The 23226-nt window shown below is 54.3% G+C and overlaps 2 protein-coding genes across 7 annotated transcripts in view; both read left to right on the top strand.

Annotated features, from left to right (window-relative positions):
* The window catches only part of CHEK2 (checkpoint kinase 2), a 49990-nt gene extending 36964 nt beyond the window's left edge, over nucleotides 1-13026 (top strand). For all 3 annotated transcript variants that reach the window (XM_075898919.1, XM_075898920.1, XM_075898921.1), the window contains exons 14-16: nucleotides 7830-7915; nucleotides 10309-10389; nucleotides 12784-13026. In XM_075898919.1, coding sequence (XP_075755034.1) covers nucleotides 7830-7915; nucleotides 10309-10389; nucleotides 12784-12903 — 287 coding nt within the window. In that variant the 3' untranslated portion in view covers nucleotides 12904-13026. The remainder of the gene's footprint in view (nucleotides 1-7829; nucleotides 7916-10308; nucleotides 10390-12783) is intronic.
* A 6172-nt stretch (nucleotides 13027-19198) lies between these two features.
* TTC28 (tetratricopeptide repeat domain 28) overlaps nucleotides 19199-23226 on the top strand; it is a 590183-nt gene continuing 586155 nt past the window's right edge. For 2 of the 4 annotated variants that reach the window (XM_075898910.1, XM_075898909.1), the window contains exon 1: nucleotides 19199-19342. In XM_075898910.1, the coding sequence (XP_075755025.1) occupies nucleotides 19214-19342 (129 nt within the window). In that variant the 5' untranslated portion in view covers nucleotides 19199-19213. Of the gene's footprint in view, nucleotides 19343-19652; nucleotides 19803-23226 lie in introns of those variants that run through there. The other 2 variants (XM_075898911.1, XM_075898913.1) reach the window with 2 other exon arrangements.

Below are 23226 nucleotides of genomic sequence, written 5' to 3'. Positions count from 1 at the left end.
CGCCGACGGTACCGGCACCGGTTTAGGGTCCGGTGCTGCAGATGGCCCCCTGGGCGGTGCAGGGCCCCGCACCGTACTATGCGCCACCTGCAGTGCCACAGCAGGCACCCCGCATGGTACCGACGCTGATGCCTCTCCCGGCACCGATCCCTGCTTACTCCTTGGGAGGGTGGCAGCAGGGCGCGGCGCCGCTGCACATGACGGCACCGGAGGGTTATGTACCGGCCTATCATATGCAGCTGGGCGCGGTACTGCCGCAGCAAAGGCCTCCACTCATGCCCCCACCGGCACCGCGTGCAGTGCACAGGGGCAAGCCATCGGCCATGGCAGCCCAGCAAAGGGTGCAGGCTTCATCGGCCCCTCCCTGGTCAGCATCAGAGTACTCTTCAGAGTCAGAGGCTGAGTCGGTGGCTTTGGCCAGGTCTTCATATAGGTCACGGCCCCGTCATAGGTCCCGCTCGTCGGTCAGATCATCTCACCGGGAGCCAGTGGACCAGCAGCAGTGGCAGGGGCAACCCCAATGGGCTTTCTGGACGCCCTGGGCATAGCACCAGGCCCAGGGGCCTCCCCCTATGGGGCAGGCAGCGGGGTTGTCCCGAAGGAGTAGCACCCCGTCCGCCACCCCCTTGACAGCCCCCCCGCTTGGAGGCAGCTCATCTATGGTGGCAATGCTGAGACCCCCGGTTATTGGTCAGGGGTAGGGGGCTATGCCCCAGCCGGGCGCAACCTATGTGGACATCTCTGGCCGGGGGAACCAGGGTCACAGATAGCTGAGGAAGAGGCAATCCCCTCAAGGGAGTTCTCATTGTCTTGACCAGACAAGGCCCTGGTCGACCCCGCGCCCCAGCCCCCGTCTATGGACTCCAGGGCTCACCAGGAGCTGCTCCGAAGGCTGGCAGTCAATCTTGCGGTCCAGCATGAGGAGGTTCACGAGGACTTAGAGCCTATGGTGGACATCATAGTGGCAGCGGGCCCTGGTCGAGTGGCGCTCCCACTGAATAAAACGGTGGACAAGCTGTCTAAAACTCTGTGGCAGACGCCGGCTTCTATTGCACCGACTTAGAAGGGGGTCGAGAGACGGTACTATGTACCCCAGGAGGGGAACAAGCATCTTTTTACCCACCCGGCTCCAGGATCCATAGTGGTTCAGGCTGCTGGGCAGAAGGAGCGCCAGGGGCCTCCAGGTCCTACTCCGAAGGTGAAGGAGCCTAGGAGATTGGACCTACTTGGCCGGAAGGCCTATGCCACGGGGGGCCTCCAACTACGTATAGCTAACCAGCAACTGATGCTGGGGCATTATGCTTTTAATACATGGATGTCTATGCAGAAATTTGCCAGCAAGCTTCCTCCTGAATCCCGCCAGGAATTTGGGGCCCTGACGGAAGAGGGACAAGCAGTGGTGCGTACCTCTCTCCAGGCGGCCTTGGACGCAGCTGATTCGGCAGCCCGAACTATGGCCACAGGGGTTGTTATAAGGCGTAGTGCCTGGCTGTAGGTGTCTGGCATCCCACCCAAGGTGCAGACCACCATTTAGGACCTGCCCTTTGAAGGGCCGGCCTTGTTTCCAGAGCAGACTGATTCCAAGCTGCATAGTTTGAAGGACTCAAGGGCGACCCTGAAGTCGCTAGGGATACATACCCCGGCGCCTCAGAGGCCCTCTTTCCAGACTAGACCCTACCCTAGAAGGGGGCAAAACAACGATAGGGGTTGCAGGAGAGGCCGCTAGAATAGCCGCCCTAACCTCTTCAGAGGCAGGCATAGGGGCCCTGGGTCAGACTCCAAGAGAGGCTCAGGTCCGTCACCTGGTCACCAAACTAAGCCCTCATTTTGAAGGTACGCCAGAGAGCAGAGTACCAGTAGCGCCTATCTGTCCGCGCTTTGGGGACCGTCTTTCCCTCTTTTACTAGGAATGGTTAAAGATCACTTCGGACCGTTGGGTCCTAGACCTGGTGAAGCAGGGATATGCTATCCCCTTCCTTTCCTACCCTGCCTCCCAGCCCCTTCCCTTTTCAGGGACCCCTCTCACGAGACACTCCTTCGGCAGGAGGTGTCCAACCTGTTGATGCTAGGGGCCATAGAAAGGGTACCCCCAGACATAAGGGGAAAGGGTTTCTACTGCTACTTCCTAGTACCCAAGGTGAAAGGGGGCATGCGTCCCATACTAGACCTCCAAAACCTGAACACCGTTATAAGGAAGACAAAGTTCAGGATGGTGATGCTAGCCTGCATCATCACATCGCTCAGAAAGGGGGACTGGTATGCTGCTCTCGATTTAAAGGATGCGTACTTCCAAATTTCAATTTTTCCAAGTCACAGAAAATTCCTTTGGTTCACGGTGGGACAGGACCACTTCCAGTTTACGGTCCTCCCTTTTAGACTGTGTACAGCCCCGAGAGTTTTTACCAAATGTATGACGGTGGCAGCCGCGTTTCTGCGGTGGCACAGGGTCCAAGTGTTCCCATACCTCCGTGGTCCCCAACACGGTGCCCGTGGGCGCCATGGCGCCTTCAGGGGCATTTCAATGTGCCCGCCAGGTGCTTGGGGCTGGCCTGGCCCCGGGCACATGGCGCACGGGCGCTTGCGGGGGGGGGGAGCACGCTTGGCAGGGGGAGCGCTGGGTGTGCGGCACTCGGCGGGGGGGAGCGCCGGCCCCAGGCACATGGCGGGGGGGAGCGCCGGCCCCGGGCACGCGTCACTTGGAGGGGGCCCTGCCCCCAGGCACGCGGCTGGGGGGGCCCCACCCCCAGGCGTGCAGCTGGGGGGGCTGCCCCTGGGTGCGCGGCAAGGGGGGACCCTGCCCCCGGGCGCCCGGCGGGCAAACAGCCATGCCCCCTGGCGCCCGACAACCTAAAAAGGTTGGGGACCACTGCCATACCTGGACGACTGGTTCATAAGGGGCAAGTCTCAAGAACAAGTGTTAGGTCATGTCTTAAGGGCCAGGGTTTTGTTCGAGGGTCTCGGCCTCCTCATAAATGAGGCCAAATCACTGCTAGAGCCCACGCAAGTCATAGACTTTGTTGGGGCCCATCTGGACTCGCCTTTGGGCAAGGCATCCCTGCCGAGAGACAGATTTATGACCATTCGCTCTCTGGTAGTGGGGCTGCAGGAGTTCCCAACTATGATGGCGAGAACCTGCATGAGGCTCCTAGGCCACATGGCGGCAGGCACTTACGTGGTCCAACACGCCAGGCTACGCATGCGCCCATTGCAGGGGTGGCTCTAGGTAGTGCACAACCCCTTGAGGTCGCTGCTAGATGAGGTAGTGACTATCCCTCAGGACATTCTTCGTTCACTGGACTGGTGGAAGGATGAGGGCACGGTGTGTGCAGGGGTCCGATTCACCAAGCCGTCCCCGTCAGTGCAGCTGGTCACGGACACTTCAGATGTGGGATGGGGTGCTCACCTGGGCAACCTCAGGACGCAAGGTACGTGGTCAATAGAGGAGGCTCACCGGGGTCAGGAGCTGCAGTCGGTCAGGTTGGCCTGCTGGGCGTTCCTTTCCCACTTACAGAACAGAGTTGTGGTGGTGCTGACAGACAACACTACGGCCATGTTCTATATCAACAAGCAGGGTGGGGCGTGTTCCTCACCCCTGTGCTGGGAAGCCCTAGATCTATAGGAACTGTGTATAGCCCACGGTATTTTCTTGGGGTCATCTCACCTTCCAGGGACCAGGAACGGGCTAGCGGACAGGCTCAGCCATTCGATCCAGGCACACGAGTGGGTGCTAAGGTGGGATGTACTTCACGAGGTCTTCCAAAGGTGGGGGTTTCCCTGCCTGGACCTGTTTGCAACTCTGAGCAATGCCAGTTGCGGGGAGTTCTGTTCGTACATGGGGCATGGTCTGGGCTCTCGGGGAGATGCACTGCAGGTCAGCTGGCCCAGGGGCCTACTCTATGCCTTCCCCCCCCCCGTTCCCTCTGATCCACGACACACTCCTCAGAGTGCAGAGGTTCAGGGCTCGGATCATCCTGATAGCGCCAGTATGGCCCCGACAGTACCGGTTCACCACCCTGCTGGATCTGGCTGTGGAGGGCCTGCTCAGGCTACCCCTAGTGCCAGATCTAATCACTCAGAGCTGCGAGGCCGGGCTGGCACTCCACCCGAGCCTTCCATCTCTCCACCTAGCAGCATGGCTCCTCAGTGGCTCTCAGTGACGGAGAGAGCCTGCTCCAGAGCAGTCCAGGAGGTCCTCTTAGAAAGCAGAAAGCCGTCCACTAGAGCCCTTTATGAGGCTAAGTGGAAGAGGTTTACTTCCTGGCTGGAGGGCAGGACGCTCGCTCCAGGTGAAAGGGCGGTTCCGACTGTCCTGGAATTCCTCCTCCACCTGCGGAAACGGGGCCTGGCCACAGCCTCCCTAAGGGTGTACCTGGCGGCCATAACAGCCTTCCACGCCGGGGGGGGGGGGGGGGACGACAAAGGTCTATCTTTGCCAATCCCTTGGTTAAAAGGTTTCTAAAGGGAGTGGACAGGATGATGCCATATGAGAGGCCTCCGGTACCGGCTTGGGACCTTAACCTGGTCCTGACTGCCCTTATGAAGCCCCCGTTCGAGCCCCTGGCTTCATGTTCTTTGATACATCTGTCCTATAAGGTAGTTTTCCTCGTGGCCATTACCTCGGCCAGGTGGGTGTCAGAGCTTAGGGCTCTCACCTCAGAACCACCTTACACGGTGTTTTTTAAAGATAAGGTGAGGTTGCGTCCACACCCGGGGTTTCTTCCCAAAGTGGTCTCATACTTCCACATGTCCCAAGATATTTACCTGCCAGTGTTTTACCCCAAGCCACATGTGTCGCCCAGGGAACAGGCTCTGCACTGCCTGGACGTTAGGAGGGTGTTGGCTTTTTATATAGATAGGACACGAGAGTTTCGTAAGTCAACTCAATTGTTTATGTCAGTGGCGGAAAGGATGTGTGGTCAGCCAGTCTCGGCACAGCGTATATCCTCGTGGATTACTTCCTGCATTGGACTGTGCTACGAGGGCGCGGGTAGACCACCGCCACGCATAACAGCACATTCCACTAGAGCCCAGGCAACGTCGGCAGCGTTCCTGGCCTGCGTGTCGATCTTGAGATCTACAGGGCAGCAACCTGGTCATCGGTGCACACCTTTGCAGAGCATTATGCAATCATGCAGCTGGCCAGGGAGGATGCTGCTGTCGGGACAGCAGTTCTGTGTTCTGCAGAATAATAAAATAATAGTCACTTTCCAACCCCGCCTCTGGAGGGGGGACACGGCTAGGGACTCACCTAATCAGAATGTACATGAGCAAGCACTCGAAGAAGAAGACGAGGTTACTTACCTTGTAACTGTAGTTCTTCAAGATGTGTTGCTCATGTCCATTCTGCATCCCACCCACCTCCCCGTGTTGGAAGGAGCCGGCAAGAAGGAACTAAGGGGTGGGAGGGCCAGCAGGGGTATATATGCACCGGTATATCGGCACCACTCCAGGGGGCTCCCTGCTGGCCCTATGGATACTGCTAAGGGAAAAAAGCTCCGGAATCCGTGCACGCGGCACGCGTACACCTAATCAGAATGGACATGAGCAACATATCTCAAAGAACTACAGTTACGAGGTAAGTAACCTCTTCTTTTTCTATTTGTTCCAAAACCTCCTCTAATGACACTTCAATCTGGGACAGTTCCTCAGATTCATCACCCACAAAGGACGGTGCAGATCCAGGAATCTCCCCAACGTCCTCAGCCATGAAGACTGTAGCAAAGAAATCATTTAGTTTCTCCGCAATGGCTTTATCGTCCTTGATTGCTCCTTTTATAGCTCGATCATCTAGGGGACCCACAGGTTTTTTAGCAGGCTTCCTGCTTCTAATATACTTAAAAAACATTTTGTTATTTCTTTTTGAGTTTTTGACTAGCTGTTCCTCAAAATCTTTTTTTGCTTTTCTTATTACATGTTTACACTTGATTTGACAGTATTTATGTTCCTTTCTATTTATCTCATTAGGATTGGACTTCCACTTCTTAAAAGATACCTTTTTGTCCCTCACTGCTTCTTTTACATGGTGGTTAAGCCACGGTGACTCTTTTTTAGGTCTCTTGCTATGTTTTTTAATTTGGGGTATACATTTAAGTTGGGCCTCTATTATGGTGTCTTTAAAAAGTTTCCATGCAACTTTCAGGGATTTGGCTCTAGTGACTGTGCCTTTTAATTTCTATTTAACTAACAACCTCATTTTTGCGTAATTCCCCTTTTTTAAATTAAATGCCAGGGTGCTGGACTGCTGAGGTGTTCTTCCCACCACAGGAATGTTGAATGTTATTATATTATGGTCACTATTCCCAAGCGGTCCTGTAACGGTTATATCCTGGACCTGATCCTGCACTCCACTCAGGACTAAATCGAGAATTACCTCTCCCCTTGTGGGTTCCTGCACTAGCTGCTCCAAGAAGCAGTCATTTAAGCCATTGAGAAATTTTATCTCCGCTTCTCTTCCTGAGGTGACATGTATCCAGTCAACATGGGGGTAAAATCCCCCATTATTATAGAATTCTTTATTTTGGTAGCCTCTCTAATCTCCCTCAGCATTTCAATGTCAGTATCGCTGTCCTGGTCAGGTGGTCAGTAATATATCCCTACTGCTAATTTCTTATTATTGGAGCATGGAATTTCTATCCATAGCGATTCTATGGAACATGTTGATTCACTTAATATTTTTATTTCGTTTGATTCTACATTATCTTTCACATACAGTGCCACTCCGCCACCCACCCGGCCTGTTCTATCCTTTCTATATATTTTATATCCTGGTATGATTGTGTCCCACAGATTTTCCTCATTCCACCAGGTTTCAGCGATGCCTATTATGTCTATCTCCTCCTTTAATACAAGGTACTCTAGTTCACCCATCTTATTAGTCAGACTCCTAGCATTTGTGTACAAGCACTTTAAAAATTTGCCACTGGTTATTTGTCTGCTGACATGTGAAAGTATCACTTTTGCTTTTTCACAATGCCTATTAAGCAGGTTTTTTATTATGTAATCAATCCAAAAGTCTTAGGATCCTGGTTTGAATGCTTGAGTGAAGGAAACAGCCATAAAAACACAGTAGACAACTATATGAGAATCTGCCAGAGGTATATGTTACTGGTAACATGTAGTTTAATTATAGACACTCAGGCACTAAACCTTAGCTAGGTCTCAGCCTGGCCTCCAACACAGTGGCACATTTGCTCCCATTTAGATGCCTCACTGCCTGATTTGGTGCAATCAGGTAGTTAGATTTTAAATGAGTTCAGTTTTGTACCCACAATGAAATGTGATCACATAACACCACTTGCAGTATTACAAGCATTTGTAACCGTTTAGGGACAGTAACTCACTGTCCCAAGTGAGTTTTAGTATGTATTTGCTGATCAGTATCGGTATTCCCTGTAAGCCAAGTACTTTGGGTGGCCACCCAGGAGAGATTCAAATGCTGCCCAGCTGATTAACAGAGTGCCCACAGCTGGCAGCATGTGTTGCTACTGGGGGCACACATGCCTTGGTGCACATAGCAAAATTTATTCTGCACATGGATAGAAAAAAAATTAGAGGAAACTGATCAGCACCATTTATAGCACAAGAGGTTTTTTTGTACAGTAAAGCATTTGTATTCAGACTATTCTTTAAGCAGGAAATATTTATTTGTTAAAGGAGAACACTTTTGCTAATCCTAATCTTCCATGAGCTAAAGTGAAATATTTAGTTGAATTTTATTAATGTCATAACAAGCCTTTGTACTACCTGAAACACATTGGATAATTTATTGTAAAGTTAGGAAGTAATTAGGTTATTGGCATTATGCCAATCACCCTATTTTATTATCTTAGCTTTGGATCTTGTGAAGAAGCTGTTAGTAGTGGATCCAAATAAACGACTTACAACGGAACAAGCCTTAGAACATCCCTGGCTTCAGGTATGTGTTGACTTGTATCTAAAGAACAGTACAGTAGTAACATTCTTGGAGGGGAACTTGCTATTTGTTACTATGTGGCATATGTAAGACTTAATTCACAAGAAACATTATAGCTAGTTAGACTAGCTAAATAAGGTGGCGTAGAACAGTCTCTCATGGCTAAAAAGCTCTTTCTTAGTGAAAATTCAACAGTGGCTCTGTGGTCTGTCTTTGCAGGACATTTGTAATGTCTGAAGAGGAGTGAGCCAGCATTTAAGGAAGAGTAACTGCTGTGGTCATTAGAGACCCAGACAGGATGTCCGATCCTTGCTTGAATTGAAGTGATTCCTTCTGTGACTTCACTATCATAAGACAAGCAATGGTGCTTGGTACTAGAAAATTCCTATTTTGCATTCTCCAGGTTTGAGTCACAATTCTGTACCTTTGCAGTCCTTTGGATCTCATGGAATGGATTAGCTGGGTACAGATTTACATTTTAAGCAGTTTAGTTTACAGTAATCATCACTAGATGGGTTTTTAAAACTGCAATTAATTACAAGGGATAAAAGATAAGTGGGAGTGGCATTATAAACTAGATGAGAATTTGAGTTGTTTCAGTGAAGTCAACTGAATTTGTTAAAATTCTGTCTTATTCCTCCTCTGTGGAAGGCTCTGATTGCCATGCTGTAATTGTAGTGAGACTCTGGGCGCTCAAATCAGAATAGAGATCCAAAGATTGTCAGAGGTGAAAAATGGTGCTTCGGTTAATAAATGGCCATAATGGGACAGTGACGTCAGACACTAGCTTTGCCAAGACACACATACCAGGTCATTCTTAAATTGACAGATATGGCCTGAGGTATCGTCCGGGAAAAGTAATGCTTTATCCAAAAGAAAATCTGACACACTATTCAGCATTTAATAGACCTTGCATATTTTCATCACAGGAAGGGACTGGTAATAATTGGGAAACTGAACAGTGCCTGTGGTCAAGAGCAGCACACAGAGCAGCTTGCACGTCACCGGTGAGGCAGTTGTCAGATGAGCCAGTGTGCTTGACATTCTGGGACCTAGTACTGGGTTGCCACTTCTAGTTTGAAACCCATTGCTATAGGCCAAGGCTGGGCAAAATGCGGGCCGGGGGCCACATCCAGCCTGCCTAACACTCTGATCCAGCCTGCAGACTGCATCTAGCTGCTTTCTATTTTTAGCCTGCTACCCATGCCACCAAATTTCTAGGCGCTGGCTCAGGCAGCAGTACCCTATTTAAAAGGCTCCTGGTCACAACACTACCTTTAAATAGCCATAGCAACCCCAGGCGGCTGCCAGGCAATACAGTAGCATTGGAGCTAGGAGCCTCTTGCTGTGTTTTTAATTCAAAGCCTCTGGCCCCAGACAACTCTGGGGAGAGGCTAGTCCCCAGCCCTGCCCTTTCTGCCCTAGGTCCTGCCTGGCCCACGACCAAGTACCAAAATTCATTGCGACCCCCCTGCGAAAATTATTGCCCACCCCTGCCCTAGGCTGTGGGCTTTGCCCTTCAGCCAATCCTTCCCAACTTCTATTTACTCTTAAAAAAAAAAGAAAAGAACAAAAAAAAAAGCGTCATCTGAAGAAGTAAATTGAGCCAACAAAGGGTTATGATCTATATTTTTTGGTTATTCTCTTAAGGTGCTACAGCACCATTGTTTGTTTTTCTAAAAATGTGTGGTCACATTGTTAGCCCCTCTCCCACTTTTTACCTTCCTTCCCCATTGTTCATTCATCACTGACCCTGCCCATTTCATTCCCTTTTTTTATTTAAAGTTTTAAGAGGTAGGTCTTAAAATCTCAGCCAGCTTTCAGACTGTCTGTTTTTAGTGTTCTTTGGTGCCCACAATCACTTCTCTGTAGCGTATGATGAATCAGCAACTATAGCAAAAACATAAAAATAGAGCTCTGCAGACCCACGGATATCTGTGTTATATTCAGGGCTATCCACGTCCAGAGCTGCCAGTGTGGATATCCATGGCTCATTTTTGCAGATACAGATGTGGATACAAATTTTATATCTACTCAGGGTTCTGCATATAAATCGTTGTAAACTTTCATATAGTTTCCTGCAGCTTTCATAAAGTAAGTTTGTTTTGAAAACTCCCTTCAAATGAAAGTTTTTAATTCCCCCTCCCACCAACATAGGTTGAAGAGGATTGAACAGAGTTCCCTTAAGAGTCCTTAATGCCTTTCTTGACTCGCTTTTGTAGGATTTACTGCTAAGTGTTCAGTTCTTAAGCATTCCCAGCCCCTGGGACACTGGTCCTGGGACCATAACTTGAGGCTCAGATGGTAGTGCAGTGCCCAGACCTCAGGACTCAGGACCAGCCATATCTTTTTTCCCCAAACTTTCCATGTTACTAACTGATTATAATTCTTCACAGGATGAAAGTATGAAGAGCACATTTCAACAACTATTCACACAAACAAGAGTCTCTATGCATCCACCGCAGACATCAAAACTGGTATGTTCTTTTCTTGCTGTGATTAGTTTGCATTTTAAATACATGTCACCTGGCCTTAATGGGTCACAGCTGAGAGTGCCAGAGTCAGAATAAACTGCTGGAAAATAAGGCAGAATCATCCCAAAATTGTGGTTATTCTGTCATTAGATTATACCGAACCAGTATCAAAAATAAGCTTCTGTCTCGCTGTGGTGGTTAACAAGAAGTAAAAAATGCAGTTTCTCTTAGGCATTTAGGCCTTGCTCTCACCACTAGACTAATGAATGGTTACTAGTTTAATTGTCCTTCTCAAGAGGTCAACTACTTAGCCTGGTAAATATATATATAACTCAGCTCGTACCCAATAATCACGCTGCTGCCAATCTTTTAGCTAACATGTAGAGGTTTATTAAGAAAAGAGGAGAGTTAAAGTAATAGATCATGTGCATATAATAATAATTGCAGTGTTCTTGTATCAGGTTTGTAGAAGAGATGTCATAGACCAGTTAATTTACTGAATGCTTGAGCGTTGTACAACAAGATAAGTTTTCAGAAGTTCAAGAGTCAGGGCACACCTGCTGAGGTTCATGTCTTCAGCCACATGGGGAGGGGCATCTGTGGGCTTCTGCCCCATGGGAGGTACCTGCTGTGGCTCAGGACTTCAGCCCTGCTCCTACTGAAGCCCCAAGCGTTGGCAGGCACATACTGCAGACCTCATGCCCTAAGATCTCATGGTGATTATATTCCACCCCCTCCCCCAGATTTTTGCCAAGGTTTACTGGCCCCACTGGTTCATGTGGTGTTGTCAGGCCACCTCGCCGCATGGCAAGTGGGGAGCTGTGGCCATGAGAAGTGGTGACAGCAGCTGGGTTCTGCAGGGAGAACTACTGCTTTTGCTGCTGCTTCTGCCTCTGGCTGAGGAGTTAAAGCAGTGGCTCCTCCCTACAGCTCCCAGCTGTTTGCTGCTGCCTCATCATGCAGAGTGAACACTGGGAGCTGCAGGGAGGGACTGCTGAGGGTTAGATGGGATGGGTGTGTTTGAGGGGGCATGACTCAAGCTGTTGAGGAGAGCTGAAGCTGAACCCCCCAACTGTACCCTCTCCCCCACTCTCAGCAGGCACCACTCATCTCTGGTGGAAGCTCCTAAACCCACCACCCTGCCGCAGGGTAGAAACCCAGAGAACCTCCTCCTCCCTCAGTCTGATTGGTGAAGAATGAGGGAGTGTGGGGGCTCCATGAGCTGCACATCACCTGTAAAGGAATCCCATGTGGCTTGTAAATCACAGCTTGCCCACCCCTGTTCATAGCTCCCCCAAAAGCTGCACAGCTTCCCATTAAGCCTTGCTTAGGGCTGCGGTGGGGAGAGATGCCTCTACCCAAGCCCAGAAGCTGCACGGTTGGTGGGGGAGAAAAGAGATTTAAGGGCAGAAGCTTTCTGACATTAGAGGATCAATGTGCTTGCTGACTGGAGATGCTGTTGCCAATTCCCATGATCTTGAAGATGACATAAGAATTATCCCATTGAGAGAGGTATAAATCCAGCTCACATGCCTTGTTTTAATATGCCTTGTAATACGTACTTAAATTGTTTATCACAGTTTAAGTCTGAAAGAAATTTGTTGCAATTCCTTGATGAGATTTTTTTTTTTATAGATCATCCTTTGCAGTGTTCTTAAGGTTGGTGTCAGTCCAGGAAAAATTGACACATGAGGAGTGGGGGGAAGAAGAGCGTTGAGATAACCCAGAGAAATTAGATTTACATTAATTGTGAGCTCCCTAAATGACAGATGATCAAGAAAGAGGAAAATGTTGTCCTATCAATTTTGTGATGGACTGGTAATGGGGACTGGTAATGGGGAAAGTGCAGCTGATGATAAAAACTAATAAAAGAAAGTTCTTCTTCACACAGCGCATAGTCAACCTGTGGAACTCCTTGCCTGAGGAGGCTGTGAAGGCTAGGACTAGAACAGAGTTTAAAGAGAAGCTAGATAATTTCATGGAGGTTAGGTCCATAAAAGGCTTTTAGCCAGGGGATAGAAATGGTGTCCCTGGCTTCTGTCTGTCAGAGGCTGGAGAAGGATGGCAGGAAACAAATCGCTTGATCATTGTCTTCAGTCCACCCTCTCTGGGGCACCTGGCATTGGCCACTGTTGGCAGACAGGATACTGGGCTAGATGGACCTTTGGTCAGACCCAGTACGGCTGTTCTTATGATGATTCTGAATCTTTCTCCTTTGTTCATGGTGTTTTTGTTTTGTTGTCATATGGGAAGTAACAAAGAGGGTTTCTTAATCACCTTGACTTACAGTAGGTGTAATTGTTGGGCTTTGCCTTCATTCCAAACATATATCAAAATTAAACATGTTAGGTATTTGGGTTTGACTTACGTAGTTCTGCTCTTGACTCTTTCTTTTAGCCAACAACCGCAGCCAGAAAACGTCCCCATGAAAAAGAGGAGGAATCTGTCTCTTCTAAGCATGCTGTTCCTTCTACATCATTTCAGGAAAAAAAAGTGGAAGAAAGTAAACTGTCTTGAATTTTTGTTTTTGTCTATGGTTTATACAGATTTTTATAAGATTTTTTTCTATTAATAATGGAATAATTGTTCAGTACTAATCACTGATTAATAAAAATAACTTTGTAAGAATGGAGTGACTCACTGATTTGGACAATAGCTTTTTGATATACCCAGAGAGCAGGTTCAACATGCCAGTGGCTTACCCCGCCCCACCTGGTGCTCCAGCCAGGGAACAGGGCTAGAACCAGCCCTGGGATCCTGCTCCTGGGCTGAAGCACCAGGCGCAGGTGGGTGGAACAGAGCAAGTCCCAAAGTCCCAATACTGCTTCCTGGTTGGAGAACTGAGTGGGTGCACGGAGCAAAGCAAAACAAGTCTGTCTCCACTTCCACATGGAATGGGGTAAGCGCCTGTGCCCGCTCCCCAGTTGGAGCACCAGGGGGATGGAGTGGGGCAATCCCTCTTTCCCATTTTCCAACTAGAGCACCTGGAGGAGCAGGGTAAACCTCTGAGTCCCAACTCTGCTTCCCAGATGCCGAGCTGGGTGAAGCAGGAAAACCCCCAACTCTGGCTGCAGAGCTGGGTTGAGTGAAGTAAGCTCCCAAGCTCTGCCCCTGTGGTGTGGAGTAAGCACTAGGGCATGAGGAGAGTTGTGGAGGACTGCAGGAGTGGGCCTGGATGCAAAGGGGGTGCAACATGGTCCATTAAGGCCTTCTGATGGCTATCCCTCATTTGTGAGGATTTCCATGGAAATAAGATAAAATACCAAGCAAACTACCACCTGCTCTCAAACATCTTTCTAGGGTGAAGTTATCCAGGAGGTGGTGATAAGCCAATGGTTTTCAAACATTTTTTTTTCTCCTGACCCCGTTGAAGAAAATTGTTGATGCCCATGACCCAATATAATTTGACTGGAGTGTGGGCTCTGAAATGGGGCTGAGGATGAGAGGCTTAGGGTGCTGAGCCTTGGGAGGTGTATGTCAGGACAGGGGTGGGAGAAGCTTACCTTGAGAGGCTTCTTGTTGGCAGTGCAGCGGAGGTGCTAAGCAGCCAGCAGCAGGTATGGAGCTAGTGTTTGGGGCACTCTCTCCCCTGCCATATTGGAGCCAGGCCTTTTGCTGGCCACTTCCGGGGCACAGCACAGTCAGCGGTGCCAGGTAGTTGCCTTAGCACCTTCACTGATCAGTCTGCAGCAATGAGATCGATCCAGTGCCGGGTAATGACCCATAGTTTGAAAACCACTATATTAGGTCAATTGAATGAGCAATTGATTTTCACTGATAGTTTGGGCCTCTGCTGTTCTGATTTCATGCTGCTTGAATGGCACAGAGATAGTATTCACAATGCTGATGGATGACCTTAGGTCTCAGAAGTGAAATGTATCTGTTAATAGTGCTGGACTTTTTCCTTGATACTGTTTGAGAATAAGGAGCTGGCTATGGGATCCATAATGGGAATTTGTTTCAAGGTGCCACATTCATTCAAATAATCACAGAGCATTTGATGAGCAGCTGATCCACTTCCACCACAGGCCATTATTGGAAATATGCCAAAGGGCTCAAACTTCATTTTGCACTTATATTAAGCTTCTGGCAGACACTGTGATTCAGATACAATTAGATGGTAAATTCTGGGGTGACAGGGTCCATAGCTTTCTGTTCTGTAAATTGGGTCCATAGCTTTCTGTTCTAGCTGCTGTAAAATGCCATCAATATATGGTTGGCATCTAGCTCTGTCTCCTCAAAAAATATCTGTTATGTACTTTAGGAGATAAATAAGAAATGACATTATAAAAGTACAGGCAGTCCCCGGGTTAAATACAAAATAGGGACTATAGGTTTGTTCTTAAGTTGAATTTGTATGTAAGTCAGAACTGGCTCCAGATTCAGCTGCTGCCTCTGAAACTGACCAGGTGCTGACCACAGGAAGCCAGGAGGCAGAGTTGGTCTGCCCCCAGCTTCCTGGAATCAGCCTGATCAGTTTCAACAACTGCTGAATCTGGAGCCTGGGACAGAACAGCTGGGGCTCTGCCCGGTAGGTTCCCACAGGACCTGCCCGGCAGCACCCCAGCTGCTCTACCCGAGGTGTCCCGCAACAAAAGCCTGGTCTGCTGGGGGGGGGGGGGCACACTAGCTGCACCCCCTTCCCCCCCCAGCAGACCAGGGAGACCTGGGCAAAGCCGCACAGGCGGAGGGACCCTGCTGCCCGTGCTGCTTTGCTCCTGTCTCCCTGGTCTGCTGGGGGGGTCCAGCAAAGCCGCTGGACCCCCCAGCAGACCAGGGACACCCAAGCAAAGTCGTCGCCTGGGCGGCTTTGCTCGTTTGCCCGGGAGCAAAGCCACCCAAGCAGCGGGACCCCCGCCGCCTGGGCAGCTTTGCTCCTGTCCCCTTGGTCTGCTGGGGGGGGGGGGGTCCAGCGGCTTTGCTGGACCCCCCCAGCAGACCAGGGAGACCGGGAGAAGCTTTTCTCGCCCTGGAGGACACGGGTGGCGACCTGTCGCCCGTGAGCTCCGGGGCGAGAAAAGCCCAGTTCGTAAGTGCGGATCCGACATAAGTCGGATCCGCGTAAGTCAGGGACTGCCTGTATATAAAATATTTAATGATCTAGAAAGGTAATGAGCAAACAAAGAACTTCTCATATCCACTCTATTGTAGGTGTGTGTATACCACATGCACCATTACTGGATAATTTCCCCTCCGTGGTATCTGTTAGAGGCTTCTGGTGCTGTGCACTTATGCACTGATATAATGGGTCAAGTGTTCCAAGCGCAGATCATGGGCAAAGGTGTACGAGTGCTCATGGACAATAGGGCAGCCATTTTTTAATAAATGGACAGGGAGGAGCACACTTCTTTAACTAGGGCAAGAGGCCATTCTTCTGTGTGAAATACTTCATCCACCTTGGAGCTTCTCCTCTTCCGGGAGCCTGGAACACTCTGGCAGGTGACCTCAGCAGGTCTTTCTCTTTTTACCATAGAATCATAGGACTGGAAGGGACCTCAAGAGTTTATCTAGTACAGTCCCCTGCACTCATGGTAGGGCTATTTTTTAACGGGACCAAATTTTTGTAGGGAGCATGAGTGGTTCCTTCATCCAGAGTAAGCATATAGATCTTCCAGAGGTGGAGGTGTCTCTATATAGTGGACTTGTTTGCAACCATGAACAACAGCAAATGTCAAAAGGTTTTGCTTGATATGCAGTCACACCCTGGGATCTCAGATGCCTTCCTCCCTCCATGGACAGAGCTCTTATTCGATGTATTTGTCTCTGTTCCTGTGATGCAAACAATCCTTTTGAAAGTCAAGCAAGAAAGCAAGAGTCCTCCTTATAGCCTCTGCATTACCACAACAACACTGGTTCCACACATTGCTGAGTCTGTCATTAGTGACCCTCTGCTACTAACACCCTGCCCAAACCTGATCCTCAAGGCCTTCCACCACACCATGCTCCATGGCTGAATCCAGTGGATCAGGCATTTTTTAAAACAAGTCCAGTAGGTCTTGCTTTAGGAGATGGCTTCCTATTACAGAACAACTTACCTAGCCAGGTGGAAACATGTTTTCAGTGTGGTTTTCCCAAGATGGTCTCTCTTTGACTTGTTAGCCCTTCTAGTCTGTGTTAGAATACATGCTCCATCTGAAGTAACAAGGTCAGGCCCTAGCATCATATCAAGGAGCACCTAGCAATAATCTCAGCCTTCCACCACCTGGTGGATGGTAAAGCAGACTTCTCCCATGAAATGTCCATCTGTTTCCTCATGAGATTAGAGAGACTTTACTCCCAAATTCACAAACCAATCCCACCATGGGACCTAATGGTCATGTCAAGACTCCTGGCCCCTTCCCAGTTTGAGCCACTGGCATTGTGCTTTCTGTCATCTCTCTCTTGGAAGGTCACCTTCCTGGTCGTGATCATCTTGGCCAGAAAGGGTCTTACAAATTAGTGCCCTTATATCAGAACCCCTGTATATGAGGTTCTGTAAGGACAAGGTTCAACTGTGCTCCCACTCAAATCATTCCTCCCAATGGTGGCCCCGCTAGTCCATAGTAATCAGGCTGTTTTCCTGCCAGTTTTCTTCCCAAAAGAGGACAGGAATTCAGAGTGATGTTTCCACTCTGCAAAGTTAGATGTGTCCTGGCTTTCTACATTGAGAGATCCAAGCTGTTCTGTAAATCTGTGCTGCTCTATGGCAGTAGCAGACAGGGTGAAATTCCGACCTAATGTGGAGTTTGTGAAGCTCTGATCAGAAGGAGCGTGTGACAGAGATCCATAGTACAGGCAGAAAGCACTACGTGTTACAAAAGGGATGCCCTGCTCTCAGTCTAGGGAATGACCCAAAGGGGAAAACAGTTGTGAGCATGAAGTACTCGGAGAGTCTCTCAGAATGGGAAAGGCTCGTGAGCCGTGTGAAAAAAGTAGACAGAGTGATGTGGACTGTTTTGCAAAACCTTGCTGATAAGGAAAATAACTTATTGTGTTTTGATTGGGCCAAATCAATTATTTTAATCTCTCCAGAGTGCAGGAAATGCATGGTTGTGTCCAGGGGCATCAGGTTTGCAAAAATGTTGGTGGTGCTCAAAATGTCCAGTGCCTGCACCGCTCCTCCACTCAAACTCTCTGTCCACCACCACCTGCGTGAGGCTTTGAGAGCAAGCTTGAGTGAGGGAGGGGTGCAGCCTCTAGAGAGAGTGGATGCATAGTGTGGGTGGAATGAATGGGTGTGGTGCCACACTTACCTGGGGGCACCCTCCCCTGGCAGTGGCATTTAAAATCACTTGGGAGTTGTGGGTGGGGCTGGGAGAAGCACAGGGAGTGAGTGCATGGGGCAGCAGGAGAGTCAGGGGATGCAGGCAACAGGGAGCAAAGGCATGTAGAAAGTTTCAGTTGAGTCTAGTCCTGAGCTAGGAATATTCCTAGTGTCAGGGTACCATCGGCCCATATAACTCACTGCTTATGCACATGCTTACTGGAATGGTACCCCATACTTGTCAAGAAGTTCTTAAAGAAAATCTCTAAACAAGAACAAAAAGAATCCTAATAGTCCAACCCTACTAGATCAGGAGTGGGCAAAATTTTTGATGGGGAGGGGCACTCCAAGATTTTGGAAATTAGTCAAGGGATTAATGGAGGAGGTGCAGGGTATGGGATGGAGACTGGGTGCAGAAGGGAGCTGGGGTAAGGCCTTGGAGGTGAAGGGGCTGACTTTGAGGTCTGGGAGGGAATTTAGGTGAAGGAGCTGGTTGTGATCTGAAGCACTGGATTGGGGTGTGAAGGTTTGGGTTGTGCCCTAGGAGAGGAACGGAGTGTGACCTGGAGTGCAGAGGTTTGAGTTGGAGCCTGGGTCAGGGGAGTGGGGTGCAAGTTCTGGGAGAGGATAGGGGTGCAGGAAGGGGTAGAGGGTTTGGGTTATGTGAGGTAGGGGGGCAGGAATGGGGGGCAGAGGGTTGGTAAAGAGGGGCTGGAATGCCAGAGGCAGGCTTTGGCTAGGAGACTTACTTAGGTGACTCCTGGCCAGGAGTGCAGCATATTTCTGAGGCAGCCTGCCTGCTCCTGCCCGGGCTGCAGCATGGGTGACTGAGCCTGAAGGGCGGGTGCTTTCTATGCTCCTTGTTATTCAGACAGGTAGCTCTCATTGGCCAGAAACCTGCCAAGAGGTTTGTGCTGAGGGTGGGGCAGCACATGAAGCTTCCCCTCGTGCCCCTTTCTCCCCCCCCTCCCCTGCGTGTCTCAGCTGAGAAACACACAGAATCTGGGCCCCTGCTTTTCTGAGCATATGTGGGTGGGGCTCTGCACTGTGTCCAGGGCTGACTCCAGTGGCTTGGTGAGCTGGATTCATCCTGTGCGATGTATTTTGCCCAGGTCTGTAACTAGATGGATATAATAAATTTCTCAGTGTTGGAAAAAAATGTTCAAATATTTCTATAGTTGAATGATGGATCCATACCACAGGGCTATGTTTCTAATCCTTAGCAATCAAGATATTATTCAGACATTCATTTGTGAGTTGAGGGATTGTATTGTGGAAAGCAGGGACTGAAACAGACATATGGGCCATAGCAAAAGCTGAGAGTGACATGCTGTGATTTTTATGTGACCTCTACAACTTCTGCCCCAGATGGCAAGGCTTGGGCCATCAGCCAAGGATGATGGGATCTAGCTTCCGCAGTTTGACCAGGTCCTGTCCCTGACTTGATAAAAATATCTGTACCAAACTCAGCCTTGGTCATGATAGGTAACTAACAAGTGGGAGAAGGGGCTGTGCAAAGAGGAATCTCAAGTCGAGGGAGGAGGGGATGCTACTGCCTAAGGCTGAGGGAACCCAGCTCTGTTCATGCCTCGCACAGGACACAGCGGAGAGCGGACGGACGAACAGACCTTGCTCCTTCCAGGCACTTCTACTGAGCTGCCCCGCCGGGCCAGCGCTGGGCGGCCGGGAGGAGTCTCCGCTTCTGCCCCTCAGGTAGCGGCTCAGCTTCGTGCGCGAGGTGCCAGGGCCGCCGGCTGCCGCTGGCCGGGGACACGCGCGGGAGAACGTGCAGCGGCGGCCGCGGGGGGAGGGTGTCTCGCCCTGCGCCGCGCCGAGCTCCCCGCGCGCGGCCCCGCGGGGCTGTGCCCTGGCGCGCGCGGGCTGGCGGGGGAGGGTTTAGCCGGGCCCCGCACCCCCCGCCCGCCCGCACGAGCCCGCCCCGCCAGGCGCCTCAGGGCCCGCGCGCGGGCGTGGGGGAGGGGCGCAGAGCGCGCCCAGGGGCGGGGCCGGAGCAGCGCGGCCCCGAGTGGGGGGGGCGGCGCTCCCCTGAGGGGGAGGAGCCGGCGCGAGCTCCATGGAGCAACAGGCGCCGCCGCCCGCCCCGCCGGGGGCCGCCGCTGGGGGCTGGGCTCGCGAGCGGCGGCAGCAGCGACGGGACCCGCAGCCTCCCGGAGTAAGTTGGGGCCGGGCGCCCGGTGCGGGGAGGGGGAGGCGGCGACTCCGGCTCCTCAGCAACCCTCCCCCTCCCCCTCCCCCCGCCTGGAGCGGACCCCCCCCTCGCTTCTCCCCCCCCGCTTCTCCCCCCCCCGCCTGGAGCGGACCCCCCCCTCGCTACTCCCAACCCCGCCTGGAGCAAACCCCCCCCCCCGCTCGCTTATCCCCCCCTGCCTGGAGCGGACCCCCCCCTCGCTTCTCCCCCCCCCGCCTGGAGCGAACCCCCCCCCCCCCGCTCGCTTCTCCCCCCCCGCCTGGAGCGAACCCCCCCCGCTCGCTTCTCCCCCCCTGCCTGGAGCGAACCCCCCCCGCTCGCTTCTCCCCCCCCCGCCTGGAGCGAACCCCCCCCCCGCTCGCTTCTCCCCCCCTGCCTGGAGCGGACCCCCCCCGCTCGCTTCTCCCCCCCCCCCGCCTGGAGCGAACCCCCCCCCCTCGCTTCTCCCCCCCCCGCCTGGAGCGAACCCCCCCCTCGCTTTTCCCCCCCCCGCCTGGAGCGAACCCCCCCGCCTGGAGCGAACCCCCCCCCCGCTCGCTTCTCCCCCCCCCGCCTGGAGCGAACCCCCCCCGCTCGCTTCTCCCCCCCTGCCTGGAGCGGACCCCCCCCCTCGCTTCTCCCCCCCCCGCCTGGAGCGAACCCCCCCGCCTGGAGCGAACCCCCCCCCCCTCGCTTCTCCCCCCCCCGCCTGGAGCGAACCCCCCCGCCTGGAGCGAACCCCCCCCCCGCTCGCTTCTCCCCCCCCCCGCCTGGAGCGAACCCCCCCCGCTCGCTTCTCCCCCCCTGCCTGGAGCGGACCCCCCCCTCGCTTCTCCCCCCCCCGCCTGGAGCGAACCCCCCCCACGCTCGCTTCTCCCCCCCCGCCTGGAGCGAACCCCCCCCCGCTCGCTTCTCCCCCCCGCCTGGAGCGAACCCCCCCCCGCTCGCTTCTCCCCCCCCCGCCTGGAGCGAACCCCCCCGCTCGCTTCTCCCCCCCCCCGCCTGGAGCGAACCCCCCCGCTCGCTTCTCCCCCCCCCCCGCCTGGAGCGAACCCCCCCGCTCGCTTCTCCCCCCCCCCGCCTGGAGCGAACCCCACCCACGCTCGCTTCTCCCCCCCCCGCCTGGAGCGAACCCCACCCACGCTCGCTTCTCCCCCCCCCGCCTGGAGCGAACCCCCCCCACGCTCGCTTCTCCCCCCCCGCCTGGAGCGAACCCCCCCCCGCTCGCTTCTCCCCCCCGCCTGGAGCGAACCCCCCCCGCTCGCTTCTCCCCCCCGCCTGGAGCGAACCCCCCCCCGCTTGCAGCTCCCCCCCCGCCTGGAGCGAACCCCCCCCCCCGCTTGCTTCTCCCCCCCGCCTGGAGCGAACCCCCCCCCCCGCTTGCTTCTCCCCTCCCGCCTGGAGCGAACCCCCCCCCTGCTCGCTTCTCCCCTCCCGCCTGGAGCGAACCCCCCCCTGCTCGCTTCTCTCCCCCCGCCTGGAGCGAACCCCCCCGCTCGCTTCTCTCCCCCCGCCTGGAGCGAACCCCCCCGCTCGCTTCTCTCCCCCCGCCTGGAGCGAACCCCCCCCGCTCGCTTCTGCCCCCCCGCTCGCTTCTCCCCCCTCTTTCCGCCTGCAGCGAACCCCCCCGCTCGCTTCTCCCCCCCCGCCTGTAGCGAACCCCCCCCCGCTCGCTTCTGCCCCCCCGCTCGCTTCTCCCCCCTCTCTCCGCCTGCAGCGAACCCCCCCCGCTCGCTTCTCCCCCCCCGCCTGTAGCGAACCCCCCCCGCTCGCTTCTCCCCCCCCGCCTGGAGCGAACCCCCCCCACGCTCGCTTCTCCCCCCCCGCCTGGAGCGAACCCCCCCCGCTCGCTTCTCCCCCCCCGCCTGGAGCGAACCCCCCCCACGCTCGCTTCTCCCCCCCCGCCTGGAGCGAACCCCCCCACGCTCGCTTCTCCCCCCCCGCCTGGAGCGAACCTCCCCCACGCTCGCTTCTCCCCCCCGCCTGGAGCGAACCCCCCCGCTCGCTTCTCTCCCCCCGCCTGGAGCGAACCCCCCCCGCTCGCTTCTGCCCCCCCGCTCGCTTCTCCCCCCTCTTTCCGCCTGCAGCGAACCCCCCCGCTCGCTTCTCCCCCCCCCGCCTGTAGCGAACCCCCCCCCGCTCGCTTCTGCCCCCCCGCTCGCTTCTCCCCCCTCTCTCCGCCTGCAGCGAACCCCCCCCGCTCGCTTCTCCCCCCCCGCCTGTAGCGAACCCCCCCCGCTCGCTTCTCCCCCCCCCGCCTGGAGCGAACCCCCCCCACGCTCGCTTCTCCCCCCCCGCCTGGAGCGAACCCCCCCACGCTCGCTTCTCCCCCCCCGCCTGGAGCGAACCTCCCCCACGCTCGCTTCTCCCCCCCCGCCTGGAGCGAACCCCCCCCGCTCGCTTCTCCCCCCCGCCTGGAGCGAACCCCCCCCCCGCTCACTTCTCCCCCCCGCCTGGAGCGAACCCCCCCCCGCTCGCTTCTCCCCCCCGCCTGGAGCGAACCCCCCCCCGCTTGCTTCTCCCCCCCCGCCTGGAGCGAACCCCCCCCCCCGCTTGCTTCTCCCCTCCCTGGAGCGAACCCCCCCCGCTTGCTTCTCCCCTCCCGCCTGGAGCGAACCCCCCCCCCGCTCGCTTCTCCCCCCCCCGCCTGGAGCGAACCCCCCCGCTCGCTTCTCCCCCCCCCGCCTGGAGCGAACCCCCCCCACGCTCACTTCTCCCCCCCCCGCCTGGAGCGAACCCCCCCGCTCGCTTCTCTCCCCCCGCCTGGAGCGAACCCCCCCCGCTCGCTTCTGCCCCCCCGCTCGCTTCTCCCCCCTCTCTCCGCCTGCAGCGAACCCCCCCGCTCGCTTCTCCCCCCCCGCCTGTAGCGAACCCCCCCCGCTCGCTTCTGCCCCCCCGCTCGCTTCTCCCCCCTCTCTCCGCCTGCAGCGAACCCCCCCCGCTCGCTTCTCCCCCCCCGCCTGTAGCGAACCCCCCCCGCTCGCTTCTCCCCCCCCGCCTGGAGCGAACCCCCCCGCTCGCTTCTCCCCCCCCCGCCTGGAGCGAACCCCCCCCACGCTCGCTTCTCCCCCCCCCGCCTGGAGCGAACCCCCCCACGCTCGCTTCTCCCCCCCCGCCTGGAGCGAACCTCCCCCACGCTCGCTTCTCCCCCCCCGCCTGGAGCGAACCCCCCCCGCTCGCTTCTCCCCCCCGCCTGGAGCGAACCCCCCCCCCGCTCACTTCTCCCCCCCGCCTGGAGCGAACCCCCCCCGCTCGCTTCTCCCCCCCCGCCTGGAGCGAACCCCCCCCCGCTTGCTTCTCCCCCCCCGCCTGGAGCGAACCCCCCCCCCCGCTTGCTTCTCCCCTCCCTGGAGCGAACCCCCCCCGCTTGCTTCTCCCCTCCCGCCTGGAGCGAACCCCCCCCCCCGCT

This window comes from Pelodiscus sinensis, chromosome 15, assembly GCF_049634645.1.
Source record: "Pelodiscus sinensis isolate JC-2024 chromosome 15, ASM4963464v1, whole genome shotgun sequence".
Classification (NCBI taxonomy): domain Eukaryota; kingdom Metazoa; phylum Chordata; order Testudines; family Trionychidae; genus Pelodiscus; species Pelodiscus sinensis.
Note: the sequence above shows the minus strand (reverse complement) of the source record. Positions and strands in the feature narration are given on the sequence as shown.